Source organism: Fukomys damarensis, unplaced genomic scaffold (assembly GCF_012274545.1).
Source record: "Fukomys damarensis isolate Sample0158 unplaced genomic scaffold, DMR_v1.0_HiC HiC_scaffold_23, whole genome shotgun sequence".
NCBI lineage: Eukaryota > Metazoa > Chordata > Mammalia > Rodentia > Bathyergidae > Fukomys > Fukomys damarensis.
The window spans coordinates 21,038,022-21,051,540 of NW_022900935.1; the positions used below are offsets into that span (position 1 = coordinate 21,038,022).

General features: G+C 57.3%; 1 protein-coding gene across 2 annotated transcripts; it reads left to right on the forward strand.

The window, feature by feature from the left end:
- The first annotated feature begins 1,701 nt into the window (after nt 1-1,701).
- LOC109118360 lies at nt 1,702-7,540 on the forward strand. 2 transcript variants are annotated; one of them, XM_019208938.1, is made up of 3 exons: nt 1,702-4,897; nt 5,187-5,275; nt 5,559-7,540. In XM_019208938.1, the coding sequence occupies exons 1-3, from the start codon at nt 4,842-4,844 to the stop codon at nt 6,314-6,316; spliced, it is 903 nt and encodes a 300-aa protein (XP_019064483.1). In that variant the 5' UTR covers nt 1,702-4,841; the 3' UTR covers nt 6,317-7,540. The 2 variants fall into 2 exon arrangements, with proteins under 2 accessions (XP_019064483.1, XP_019064482.1); XM_019208937.1 differs by lacking the exon at nt 1,702-4,897 and having other exon boundaries at nt 4,907-5,275.
- The last annotated feature ends 5,979 nt before the right edge of the window (nt 7,541-13,519 follow it).

Below are 13,519 nucleotides of genomic sequence, written 5' to 3' on the forward strand. Positions count from 1 at the left end.
TCTGTGACAGGCCACAGCCAAAGCGTCAGCCGACATCCAGATCTTCTGACTTCCAGTCGTCAGCCTTCTTTCAGGGCCAGTGTCCTGTGTGTGGACCTGGGATAGCACAGAGCCTGCTCGCTGTGGGGGGCAGAGGCCTGGGGAAGAAACCGTGAGAGGGACTAAGGGTCCGAGAGACAGCTCCGGGGTCCTACAGTGTGCACTCATCCGGGACCCATTCAGTGGCCCAGGCCTCTTTCCTACCATCCTCTGGCTTTCTGCCCATGGCTTCCCTGGGATTGAGGATCTGGCTCCTCTTCTGGCCTACACGGCCCCTCACTTGGTCTCTGGGGCAGCCAGGACAGCCTCGCAAAAGGGGGAATGGTGGCGGGTGACAGCCTCACGAGGCGTAAAGCAGTTGCCGTCAAAAGGGGACACCGGCCTGCCAAGCCAGCTGCGATCCTCCGGCTGGCGTAGCATTGTCCTCTGCCTGATTCCTACCTGGTGTGGCCTCTTCCGTGGCCATTTGTCCTCCCTCTTCCACCCCATGCCAACATGGCTGCAGGCCCTGGCCACGGCATTGGCCACGGTATGGCAGCTGCTGCTGTGGCCCCTTGCGTGGGCAGAAAGGGTGGCCCCTTTGCTGGAACAGCCACCAGCCCCACTTCCTCAGGCCAGGTCCCACCCAGGGCCCCTGCTGTCTGGGTTAGGGTGAGGGTTGAGGAGGAAGAGGCTGTGAGGAGGACCAGAGAGGCCTGGGTGGGGACACAGGTAGAAAAGTGTGACTTGTGATAAGTACACAGAGGTACTGTGTGCCACCAGGACACCTCCCGGGGCCCATCCTGGAAGGTGTCAGGAGGAAGCGAGCAAGTGGAGGTCTGAGGCCTGGGAAGGACACAGTCGGGGGCGGGGGCAGGGCTTCAACAGCAGGAACAGCCCCGAGGAGGCCCAGGCCAGGGGGCAGAGTGGCAGAGCTTCCTACCTCGGAGCCTAGACCATGGTGGTCTGCTGTTGCCCAGGCTGGGAACAGAATGGCACTGGTACCACACGGCCTGGGTTCGAGTTTGCTCCTCCAGTCTCTCCCTGTGAGATAATATATAAGCTCCTCGCCTCCCCACTCAGGCATCAGTTTCGTCAACTGTGAACGGAAAATTCCTAGTGGCTGCTTCACGGTGCTGTTGGGAGGATAAAAGGGGACCATCACGTGAAGTGCGTGGTGTGAAACAGGCACTCTGTGAGGGGATCTGGTGAGCACCAGAGCCTGGGACACATTCTGGGTCTGAAAGTGTAGACCCAATGCCTGTTTCTCGCTGAGAAGACGGAGGGTCAGAGCGCTGAGTCCCCGGTGGAGGTTGACTCAGGTCCCTTGGGGGAGCAGGGGCTGAGAACTTTGAGGATGGGCACCCTCTGGGCAGGTGACCCTAGCCAGGGCAGAACATTTAAGCCCCTGGGACACTGTGGATCCTGAGCTTCCTGGGTCAGATGGTGGCTCCGGGCACTCCTGAGTCTTTCCAGGAGGGCCCCGCCAGGCTGCATTCTCAGGCCACAGAGCCTCGAGCGAGCATCAAACAACAAAAAGGCTTTTCTCACTCTGAATGAGTCACCAGACTCGAGAACAGGCAGACAGGGTCCCTGCTGGAGGAGCCGAAACCACACATCTGAAGAAGTTTCCCACGGCCACCACGGGCTTTAAATAGCTGCAGCAAAAGTGGAGGAGGGAGGTGAGGGAGAAAGGGGCAGGGCTCAGGCTGTCCTCACTAGCCCGCAGGGGTCTCCATCTGCCCCAGGACCCTTGCACAGGAGCCCCTTTGAAGCTGGTATTGATGGAACTCAGTCTCAGGGGAGCCTTCAGAGACCCAGAGTCCCGGGTGGGCCTAGGGACAGCAGATGGCTGATAGTCAGCTGGAGAGACAACCAGCCGGGCAGCTGGGAGTGGGGGTGCAGGCCCGGGAAGGGGGAAGTTGACCTCATTGTGCACCCTAGTGCAGCCTCGGGCCTCAGCCCAGCTTCCTCGAGGGTCACCTGACCTCCCTCAGCACTCCGGCTGCCCCCCTGCTCTGCTGGGTTCGTGACTGCATGCTGGGCGATGTTTCCGGAGGCAGGCTGGGTGCTGGGGCTGCTGACGCACTTGCTGCCCCCCCAGCAGAGCTGGGTGTGAAGAGAGCCCCCCGTCTCCCTTTCCCGTAAATGATCTCAGCCCCGGCCTTGGAGGGATTCTAAGAAATGGAAGCTGCGCACCTGCTGCACGCCCACAGGCTGGGAAGTCCTTCCCGTGGGTGTGGGCAAATGCCCTCCATGTCCAGGCAGCTCAGCTCAGCCGTGGGGCCTGGGTGCAGGGTTCAGAGCGCAAACAGAGGGAGTTCCAGAGACACCACAATCTGGGAGTCAGGTCACCTCCCGGGCCTAGGTCAGCTCTTGGGGACCATCTGTGGCTCACCAAGTGTCAGCCCTTAGAGAACATCCAAGCCAAGGCCCAGAGAGGGCAGGGACTTGCCTAGTGTTACACAGCAAGCCAATGGGGGTCCAGCTGAGACTCTCTGTGGGCCTAGGGCACAAAGCCTGGGGTTGTCTGTGTGCTGTCTCGTCCACGCCTCCAGAATGTGAAAAAGTACAGTCTAGGGCTTCAGGTGATGACTGCCGTCTGGAAAGGGGCATCATATGAGGCTCTCCTGTGGATCTGGTGGACAGAGAAGCCAGGAGCAGATTGCACGAGTGAGGGCCGCCAGTGGTCTCCACACCACAGCCGCCCCTCCAGTCCTGCCAGCTGGGAAGACAGCTGGCACTGAAGGTGCCTTGGCTCTTGGCTCTGGGATTTCAGGCAGGGGGTGCCACCCCTCTGAACTCATTCCTCCATCTGTATAGAGACGCCCCGACTCCAGGGGGTGAGTGTAGGGCTTCTCTGCGAGTGTGTGAGGAGTCATCAGGATTTCAGCCAGGATCCTGCTGTCCCTGCCAGACTGTGAGCTGGGGTGGGGACTGGACTGTTGCTCTGGGGAGCTCCGACTACATGTGCAGTAGAGGCTTTTGCAGCCCTCGCTCAGTGGGCATCCACACGCATGCGTGTGCGTGTGTGAGTGTGAGTGCGTGTGTGTGTGCACCTGCATATCCAGCATCTGGGTCTGGCCTGTTGTGGAAACGCGTCCCCATGCAGGGCGGGTGGACCTGTGCTTGTGCACACGTCTGACATCTGTGTATTTGCATGATGTCTCTGTGTGCTTGTACTTGTGCACCTGTGGGCGTGATTGTGCATACCCACAGCGGCCTGGCCTTAGTGGACAAGAGCCTGGAGCCCTGGGCACTTACCTTGTGTCTGGAGGCCATGGGAGCTGACCCCTGGCTCTCCAAGTTAGGGCACCACCTGATCGCTGAAGAGGTAGATTACAAAAACAGAGGCCAGGCCTGGAGAGGGCCCTGGACATAGCCTCTGGTTACATCCAGGCCCTCCTCTGCTGTCGCCTCCTAAAGCAAGCAGCCTGCTCTTCCCAGCCATGTGCTGGGCCCAGCTGGCCCTTCCTTCCCCCACTGTGCTCCACCACCCCCTTCCAAGGTGCAGCAGCCTCCTTGCACCTGCACAGGCACCGCAAGCAGCTTTTGTGCACACCCCACCTGCCTCGCACTGGCTGTGCGCATTATTCTCTCCAAGCCCCAAGACAGGGGTTCTGGAAAGAGCCCCATTCTACCAACGAGGAAACTGAAGCTCAGAAAAGTTGAGGACTCCCTTGAGGTTAACAGCAAATAAGTAAGGATCAGACACAAGCAACTCCAAAGCCAGGTCCTTTTCCACCAGCCACACTGCTTCATATTTCAAGCCACCTAAGCAGCTATGCTTTGCTGTGCTGACCTTGTACCCATCACAGAGGGGCCTCTGGGTCTGGGCACCTCCCATCTCCCCATGGCTTACAGGAGGAGACCCAGGGCTCAGGAAAGAGTCTCCTGCCCACCTGATATGGACCATCAGCTCAGCCCTGCTCCAGCCAGAGCCACAGTTAGGCTGCGAAACCTCCATGCCTATCCTGGAGGGTCTGGGAAGCCCCTCCAGCCTGCTGTCAGGCAGCCTGGCCACGGCCCCACGGAGGGGATCAGCACCCATCCACAGCCGGCAACTCTTCCCCGGGTCGTGCTCCCACTTGGTGAGGGCCTCTGTTTGGGAGACCATGTGGCTTTGATTTAAATTTCATCCTGGAAAAACAATGGTTTGGATTAAGGGAAGAAACAGTTGTTGAAGTGTCATGAAAATAAAAGGACGGAGAAGGGGCCCTGTCGCAAAAGCAGCCCCAAACTTCCAAAACCACATTCCCGAGGCCTCTCTGGGCCTGCATCCTGCTGTGACTTCCTAGCCAGCAGCTCCTAGCCTCTCTGGTGGCAGGAGGCTTCTTGTGGGGGCCGTGTGGATAGCCCACTGGTACCGCTCCCTCCTCTTACAAGTGGGGAAACTGAGGCCTGGAGCACCTTGCTGGCATCTAAGGAGCCCAGAAGGGATTGAGGAGAAGGGCGTGAAGCTCTGCTGTTTCCTGTCTGTTGGCCAGGACCTCGGCCTCAGTCTCCCCACCGAGAAAGAGAAGAATGGTGAAATCATCCCCGGATCAGGAAGCTCGGTGAAGACCAGCGTGCTCAGCCCTGACTTCCTGACCTGGACTCACACTGGGCTCCTTGCCCAGAACATCTCACACACCACGCAACAGTCCCATCTCACAGAAAAGCTGACAGAGGCTCTGAGAGGCTGGGATTCGCCAGAGTCCCAGGCTAGGATGTGGCAGTTGTGCCTCAACACCAGGTTCCTGTCCCCTACATACACCCCGCCCCTGGGCTGGGCCCAACCCCTGTGCTGAGAGGCTCAGGCCAGGAGAGCCTCCAAGGGGATAATGAGACCTGAGCAGCAAGAACTGGAACAATCTGGAAACCGCCCCCAGCTAGGAAGGTAGCAGAGGGACTTCAGGCCAAGGGTGGGGTGTGTCCCAGTCCCCCAAGGCTACAGCCACGTCCCTTGAGGGCCAGCAAGGGCTTTGTGTCGTTGTGCTCTTGGCATGTGGGTGACCTTTGCCCGCAGGGGCGCCCCCTGCCCGGTCCAGCTGGCCACTCGTCCTCTCTGACATGGCTGCTTGGGTTACGGCTCTGGCTGTGGTTGTGGGTCTGTCCGAGATCAAGGTCAGGGCCCCAGGGTGCGGCTGGCACTGTGTGTTGGGAACCAGGCCTTGCTCTGGGGCCAGGACTGACACTGAGGAGAGGAAGGGCAGCGCCTCGACTGTGAATGACCGTACACGGCCCAGTGCTGTTAACCTGACACTCGGCGACACAGGTGGGTGCTGGGCTCCAGGGCCTGTGCAGGCAGAGGGGGCTTCTCAGCCCTAGGCGTCTCCCTTTACACCCACCACTGCTCCCCATGTCTGCATGGTACCGCCCCCCCTCACTCCCCGGGACAACCCCCCCAGGGCTTCTCAGCCCTAGGCGTCTCCCTTTACACCCACCACTGCTCCCCATGTCTGCATGGTACCGCCCCCCCCTCACTCCCCGGGACAACCCCACCGCCGCTGGGGAGAAGGCCTGGGTGTCAGGCCTGCCCTCTCCTGACACCTCCTCAGAGCCCAGAGCAGGTGTCTGTCCCCAAGGGGGCTCCACCTGTGCCCTGGGCTCGGTCTCCCCAAGCAGAGGAAGAGGAATCATCTGGAGGGCAAGAGGAGCGGCTTTGCAGGGGGAAAGAGGGCTTAGGATCAGCCCCTCATCACCAACTCCGGGGAGCATCGCAGGCCTCATTTCAGCAGAGCCGGCAGCACAGGACAGAGGAAAAACAACCACAAAGAACTGGCCACAAGGACCCCAGAAGTCATACTCTTGTTCTTGTTTGTTTGTTTTATGTTTTTTGTTTCTTTGGTACCGGGCATCAAAAAAGTCATGCTTTTCTGCTGTACAGAGGAAAAGACAGGCTGGGGGCTTGGCAGGAACATTCAAGAACAGCAGTCCCTACGCTGCTGCAGAGGCACACGCTCACCCAGACGGGAGGGAGCATCCCTCATGCCTCTCCTCTCCTCTGCTGCCTGTACTCTTTCTGGGCCGTCACCCACCTGGCCCAGGCTGGGTTCCAGGACGTGACAGCCTCTGCCCGCTCCTCCTCACCCCTGCATCTTTGCACAAGTTCAGCCCCTCCTTGGTCCACAAGGAGCACTGCTCTCCACCCTGCAGGCCAGCTCACGAGAGGAAGAGGAAGAAAAACCGCAGACACCAGCAAAGCAACCGCACACCTGCCACTGTTTCCCCTGGTGGAGTTTCCCTCTGCCATGGAATGCAGAGCCAGTCTGGCAAGGAAATCAATCTGGGGACGGGGCAGTGTGGCTTGGGGTGACTGGGGCCCAGGGGTACCGGTGGGCAGTATATTGCTGAACTCAGTGCCATTAATTCATTCACCATCAACCTTGAAAAGTGTCAGAGGGGTAGAGAGATCCTGGTCTAGTGCTGCTGGCTTGCTGTGTGACCTTGAACCTGTTGCTTGCCATCTGTGAGCTGTCATCAATGACCTACGAGACTTGGCTCCTTCAATAATTCTCAACTTTAGGTGCACTGGGGATCTTTCAAAACGTGCCCTTAGTTAGGTCCCTGCAGTGTATGCCTGGACACATCACTTTGCTGCTCTGTGCCTCAGTGTCTCCAGCCGCGCCTTCCCTGCAAGGACTGAATGACCTGGTGTGTAAAGTTGCCCCACCTGCAGAGGAGGGACGAGGCACGCAGCTGTGGAAGCAGGGGCGGCAGCTTCAGACAGTGGCCCCTGCTGACCATGTCCCCGGGCTCAGAGGGGCTGTGGTGAGCTTGACCGGGCTCTCCTGGCACAGAAGCTTCCCCACCTGCCCGGCCCCCGCTGCTGTGTCCTCCTGGGGTCCCACGAGCCAGTGTGGTGGGGGCCGCAGGCAGCCAGCTCCCCACGCGGTAGGGGCTGTGTGGAGAGAGGAGCGGCTGCCCAGCCACGCCTGCGAGCCCCACGGCCGTCCATGCTGCAATTCCACACTGGGAGGAGGTCCTCGGCCCTAGGGCTCCCCTGCCCTCCCCACTGCCTGCTGCGTCCCGTGGACCACAGATGGCCGTGGCACTGGGGGTGACACCGAGAGCCTGCGGAGGATCCCATCTGGGTTCAAGTCCCAGCCCTGCCACTTGCTGGGGTGTGATTTTCCCCTGAAACCTCGCACGGCAGGGGCAGACTGGTGGTGACTGGGCTGGGCCCACAGCTGGCTCCCTGCTAGAGCTGGGCCCTGTCTGTCAAGGAGGGCCAGGGTATGTGACCTGGACTGGTGCACCTGCCTCCCCTGCTCCTCCCTCCTCTCTCTCTGCTTCCCTGCAGCCATGCCATGAGTCGCTCCCCTCTGCCATGCTGTCCTGACTTGGAGCCGGCCCACAGCGGACTAAAACATGAGCCAAAATAAACCTCTCCTCTTTTAAGCTGTGGGTGTCCGGTATTGTGTCTCCGTGATGGGAAAGGTGACTAAGACAGGCTGTGTGACCTTATGCAACATACTCAACCTCTCTGTGTTCTAGTTTCCTCAGCCATTAAATGGGAATGAAAATTGAGTACCTACCCCCTGGGGCTGCCGGAGCACAGCCTGGCCGAGTCAGCCCCCCGAGAGCGCTGCTGGCTGCAGCCATCGCAATCACGTCGGGATGATCGGTGGGCACAGGGGTATCCGCTTCATGGCTACTGCACTTCAGCAGGGTGCTCCATTGCCTGCCTCGACTGGGATGCAGATTTTTAGCCAAGGCAGCCCTCTGACTGAGTAGGGGTTGAGTGGGTGTCAAGAGGCCTCTTCTGCAGCAGGACGTCCAACTCAGAGAGCACAGCGAGCATTCGATGGCCTCACACACAGCCCGAGTGGCAGCTCAGGCAACAGAGTCACTCAGACTGTGCCCTCGACCTGAGGCTGGGGTGGGGAGGGCTTCTGGGGCCCCGTCTCTCCGGGTGGGCCTTGCACTCCACTCGCCACACCGGCCTCCAGCTGCTCAGCAAAACCCCACCCGTGTTCCTCAGGGCCAGGCTGTGGGCCCTGCGGGCTCAGGGTATTCGTGCCTCACCGTGCTGGGCTGAGTCCTGTAGACGAGATGCAGGGTGGACAGAAGTGGACTCTGCCCTCTGACCTGTGGCCCACAGGGGAGGCCAAAGCTATCAACCCTTCTGCAATCACCTGAGGATTGTAGGGGGTGAGAGCCCTGTTGGGTCACACTGGAGAGGATGGGAGGGGAGTGCTCCAGGAAGAAGGGTACTTCAAGAGCGGACTGCGTCAGGAGGGGAGTGCTCCAGGGGGTAGTGCTCCGGAGGGGAGTGCGGGGTCGGGGAGTGCTGGCGGGGAGTGCTCCAGTGGGGAGTGCTCCGGGGGGGAGTGCTGCAGGAAATGCTAGGTGCAGTCCAGCGTCCCGACAGTCAGAGCAGAGGCCCGTGAACTAGGGTTATGCTGCTCCCAAGGGAGCCAGAGCGCTGCTGGAGTGTGAGAAGCCAAGGATGAGCAGGGTCCGGAGCTGGGCCTCAAACAGGTCATGGCCGTTCTCTGACCTCCATGCTAAGCCAGGAGGACTGCGGGGGAGCCAGGGCCAGGCTCTGGAGCTGTGGCCAGTGAGGTGACTCCGGAGCGTGGAGGACAGGATTCGGTAGGGGCTCAGAGTGGGAGCTCATCTAACTGCACAGCCACAGGCTCAGAGCTATGTCCGTTAACAGTTCCTCCCCTCTGAACCCATTCTTCCTGGGAAAAGTAAAATGTAGATGGCGGTCCTTTTTATTATTAAATACCTGCTTTTTCTGGCTCCCTTCCTGGTGCTCTCTTTAAGCACAGACCAGGGCTAAAGGCACAGCTATACGAATAAAGAACCTCTAAACTGTATGGGAGCTGCCCTACGATTCCCGAGTTCCTTGATAGGTAGTGAGCCCTCCATTCCTGGAGATAGGTAAGCCATCACAGTATAATTTTAAAAAAATCAAGTAAAAGCTTAACTCTCACCAAAATATAAATTAAACACAGGTCGAATTTTGATTTTTTTTAGCTCATGAAAATGATAAAGCTGATTCAAAAGAGCTACAGAAACAGACTTAGAGACGTCCAAAGAAAAAAATGTTGGAATAAAATGGCTCAGTGTGATGCCAAACTGATTAATATCCTAACAGGTGGGCCAGGGATTTAGTTCGGTGGTTCTGTCACCTGCTTTACAAGAGCAAGGTCCAGAGTTCAATCCCTGGTACAAAAAAAAAAATCTTTTTTAATGTAATATCCTAATAGGTCAAAAATCAATAATTTCCACTGGACATCTGTACTTCTAAAATTTATCCCATTAATAGCACGTACTAAGTCAAAGGTGCACACCTCTGAATCGTGAAACATTGTCAATCTGGGCTACTTTGAAACTCCACAAACTGGGTAACTCAGAAACAGCAAAAATTAATGTCTCATATTTTTATGGGTTGGGAGTCTGAGGTCAAGCAGTCTGAGGACTCCGAGCCTGATGAGGGACTGTACCCAGGGCCTTCACACTGAGCTCATCCCGTGCCATTTTTTTGTTTTGTATTTCGAGACAGGGTCTCACTAAATCTCTAAGCTGCCCAGGCTGGGCTCAAACTTGCAATCCTCCTGCCTCTGCCTCCTAGAGTACTAGGACTACAGGTGCGTGCCACCACGCCTAGCTTCTGGGCCTCTTTTATAAGGGCACTAATCCCACTCAAGGGGATCAAGAGCTAACTCTCATGACCTAACCGCCTCCCAGGGGCCTGTTTTCCTAATACCAACACATTAGTGATCAGACTTCGACTTATCTTTGGGGACATGAATCTTCAAACCATAGCAAGTACTCCTTACTAGTGGGCCTGTCCAGGCTCCAGCTTGATAGTGGGAAAGCTTATTGTCTTCTCTGCTGTGTCCAAGTTTGGGGCAACTTTTCTTAACCCAACCGGGCCAGTGGTAGCACGAGGTTCTGGTGGGAGTGGGACTACCCGGCATATCTTCTCTGGGAGACCCCGGGTGGGCAGCCAGTCACACCTCTGTATGAATTAGTCCATCTTCTGGCCACAGAAGAGGAATGGGGTTTGGAGCAGGGGCTGGTGGACAGTGGGGGGACCAGGGTTATGGGGAAAGAAAGCCAAGTGGGGGACCTGGTAGGGACCTGAGAAGAGAGCAGCTAGAGGAGCCTCTGGGGAGCAGCAGCAGGATGGTCTTGGGGGGAGCATTAAAGGGGTGACATCCAGGGAGTCGCGGGGCATCCCTGGAGTGGAGGCAGTCATTGGGGGTGACTCGGTGCCCGCTGTCTGCCAGCCTATGTGAGTGAGGGGAGGAGACTCTGCCAGTCCCCCGGGGGCCAGCAGAGCCAACCACAGCCCCTGGGCCCCTGGCGAACCTAGAAGTAAGAAGGATGTGGACCGCACAGTAAGAACCAAGAGGCCACATTCCCAGGAGGCCTCCAACCTGGAGCTGCCTGGAGAGCAGCTGGAATGGAAAATCTGGGGTCTGGGGTCCACCTGCCCCCGGGTTCTCAGCTCCGTCTGTGTGAGGTGGCTCTCACCATGGGGGTGAGCTCAGAGCCAGCTCAGGGGACTCACACTAGGGCTTGAACTATCTCAGCCTGGCCTGGGAGACAGCCGGACCCTCTCATCCTCCTCTCCTGGCCAGTCCTTCATGGAACAGGCAGGCACCACCAGGAGGGAAGGTGCTCGTGCGGAGGGGCTCTGGGGTCAGGGGACAGGGCTGTGTCTAGCTGGGTGGAAAGCCTGTCTGTGAAAAAGTCCCAGAGACGTTCGTCTGAGGAGGAAGGGGGAGGGAGCCTACCAGTTTGGGGGGTAATTATTTTGCAAAACTTTACGAAGTTTCGGAAAATCTTGTTTCCCCCTTCATTGAAACCATTGTTTTTCAAGGGAAATTGAATTAGAAGGTGGTGGCGGCTGGAGGGACAGGAGGGGGAAGAGTAAGCCACATGTTTTTCTAACTAACCAGGCGTCTGTCTTGCCAGTAATTCCAGAAGCTTCTTGTGCTGTGTCTTGAGACCACCAGGGCTGTGGCCAGGGACAGGAGAGAGCCCCCAGTACTGCTGGGACATTGGCAAAGAGGGGCTGGGACTAGGCTGGGGCATGTGGGACTTAGGAGAGCAGTGGAGTCAGGCCTTGGTGCTGGTGTGTAAGCCTGGGACCAGCTGTGTGTGTGTGTGTGTGTGTGGTACCAGGGATCGAACTCAGGACCTCGCACTTGCAAGGCAGGCGCGATGCCACTGAGCCAAATCCCCGGCCCTGGAAACAGCTTTTGCTGAGTTGAGAAGCCTTTGGGAAGCCCCTCACTTGCCCGGTGCCTCAGTTTCCCTCCTTGAAGATTGCGGTTGACGATGGATGCCTTGAGTGGTGAGTTGAGCAGAGGCCAAGATGAGGTGAAAGTGCATCTGTAAGGGAAAAAGTGCTGTTGCTCCACTGCGATTGGCAGTGCCGTCCTCACCTGGTCGAGACCACCCTCCAGGCTGATTCTGTGTGATTAGCAGAGCTTGGCTGGGGCTCTGCCAAGCTGGAACCCGACTGAATAGGAGAAGGTGCAAGGATCGCCTAGTGCTGCCTGTTATGGTGGCAGACTTGGAGGTGACCACACCTGGGCCAGGTATTTGTCATCTCCAACCTGGCCTCAGTCTCCTGGGCTCCTGGTAGGGAAGCTGAGCTCCCAGGAAGCACAGGGACAGTAAGCTTTGTAAAGGTGACCCTTCTAGGTTGACGCACTCACTTATCAACATGTTCTCACTTGAAAACCCCCATGGCTCCTGCTGCCTACCGAATAAAGTTCAAAGCTGCACTCTGACCTGGTACCGAGCACCCTCCCAGAGGCCATTTTCCTCCCTAGGACACGTGCCAGGGGATAGGGCCCCGCACGTCCTCCACACGGCCTGCCCCCTGGCCTGGGTGCCTCGCGTGTCTGTGCTAGGAGCAGCCCTTTCCTTTCAAGTTTCCCCTCATGGCCTCACCTGATCAGCTTCTCCTCCCACACAGGCTTGGGGTGTCACTGCGCCCAACTTCCGGGTCTGGCCTCCCACCCCTGAGCTGCGCGTGAGCCTTCCCCTCCCGGGCCTCATGTCCCCAGCTGCTACGAAGGCTGTGTCTCTGATCCCCGACTGTCCCAGGAGTCACCAGGGACAAAGCAACACCTGAGATGAGAAGTAGAAGTCGGCCCTGGCTTTCCCACATGCTGCAAGGCAGAAGGGCTTTGGAGGGGCCAGATTTCACTAAGGACGTGTGCTGTGTTAGAACACAATTCTATTATATGTTATATATGCATATAATTATATAAAAATATATATATATATATATATATATACATAACACAGACAGTTCTCAACTTACAAAGTTTTGACTTAGGGTTGTTTTATTTTTTGATGGCGTGAAAGTGGCATGTGTTCAATAGAAACCTTACCTCAGATTTTGCACTTGGATCTTTTGCTGGGCTAGGGATGTGCAGTCTGATTCTCTCCCATAACGCTGGGAGGCGACAGCAAGCGTGGCTCCCATGCAGCCAGGAGACCATGGAGGCTAGGCTGGATGTTTGGTAGGTTGGAGGTTGTGAAGGTGTTTTTGACCGACGATGAATTTATCAGGACATAATCCCACTGTAAGCTGAGGGCCATCTGTGTGTGTGTGTGCGTGTGTGTGAGTGTGTGTGTGTACAGGTGCAATTATGCTGTGAACATGAGGCCTACAAAGAAAGGGAAGCATCACTAAAGAGTGACAGGGAGGCCTGGGCATCTTCACTAATGTCACCACCCCATCCAGCCGTCTGCGTGATGCTCCACCCTGATCCTCCTCCTCATCTTCCCCCATGCTCTGGAAGCAGAGTTCCACCTTGCTCAACTTTTGCTCCACCTGGAGTGTCTTCTCTTGGGCTTGGTTGTGCTGATCCCCAGCAAAGCAGGTCAGGGTGATGGGCAAGGGTTGGGGTCTGGACTCAGAAAGGCCAGGGTCTGAGCCCTCTCTCTCTGTCCCCTTCCAGCAGCTTCCTTCACCTCCTGAGCCTCAAGAGATCTCAGTCCCACCATCCCCTCGCTTTGAGATTTAAACAGTAGAATGTTTAGCATGTGCCTGGTGTGTATTAAGTGCATACTTTTAAGATGTTAGTTGTTAAATAATTATAAGATCCATAAATGCTCCACTGACAGCCTACCTTTGCTGACTACCGTGCCCCTGAGACTCCCTCCCCTGTTGCACTCCATCAGCTCAGCACTGGAAAGCAGCGCCACCAGGGCAGGAACTGGACAGGAGAGCCTGACACAGGAGTGCTTGTGAATAAATGAATAAGTACCCAGCATGGCCTCCTGGGGCTCTGGTTTGTTGCACCTGCAGTGTAGCTGCGATTGGTCAGCTTCACCTGTGTCCCTCCCCCCTCTAGCTAGGCTGTGGGCCGCCCCCTCCGCTCCACAGAGACACCTAACTGGCCCACGAGGCACGGTATGCAACAGGTGCTCAGCAAAATTGTGCCGTGAGTGAGGTGAGTGAGGCAGGCGCGCAGAGGAGGATGGGGAAGCCACAGTTCCTCACTGAAACTCACCTCACCCAGGGTTGGTCCCA

Coding starts and splice junctions, on each gene's coding strand:
- LOC109118360 (XM_019208937.1), top strand. CDS start 5,071: ATGGCTGCTTGGGTTACGGCTCTGGCTGTGGTTGTGGGTCTGTCCGAG. Junction 5,276..5,558: donor CCTGACACTCGGCGACACAG/GTGGGTGCTGGG, acceptor ACACCTCCTCAG/AGCCCAGAGCAGGTGTCTGT.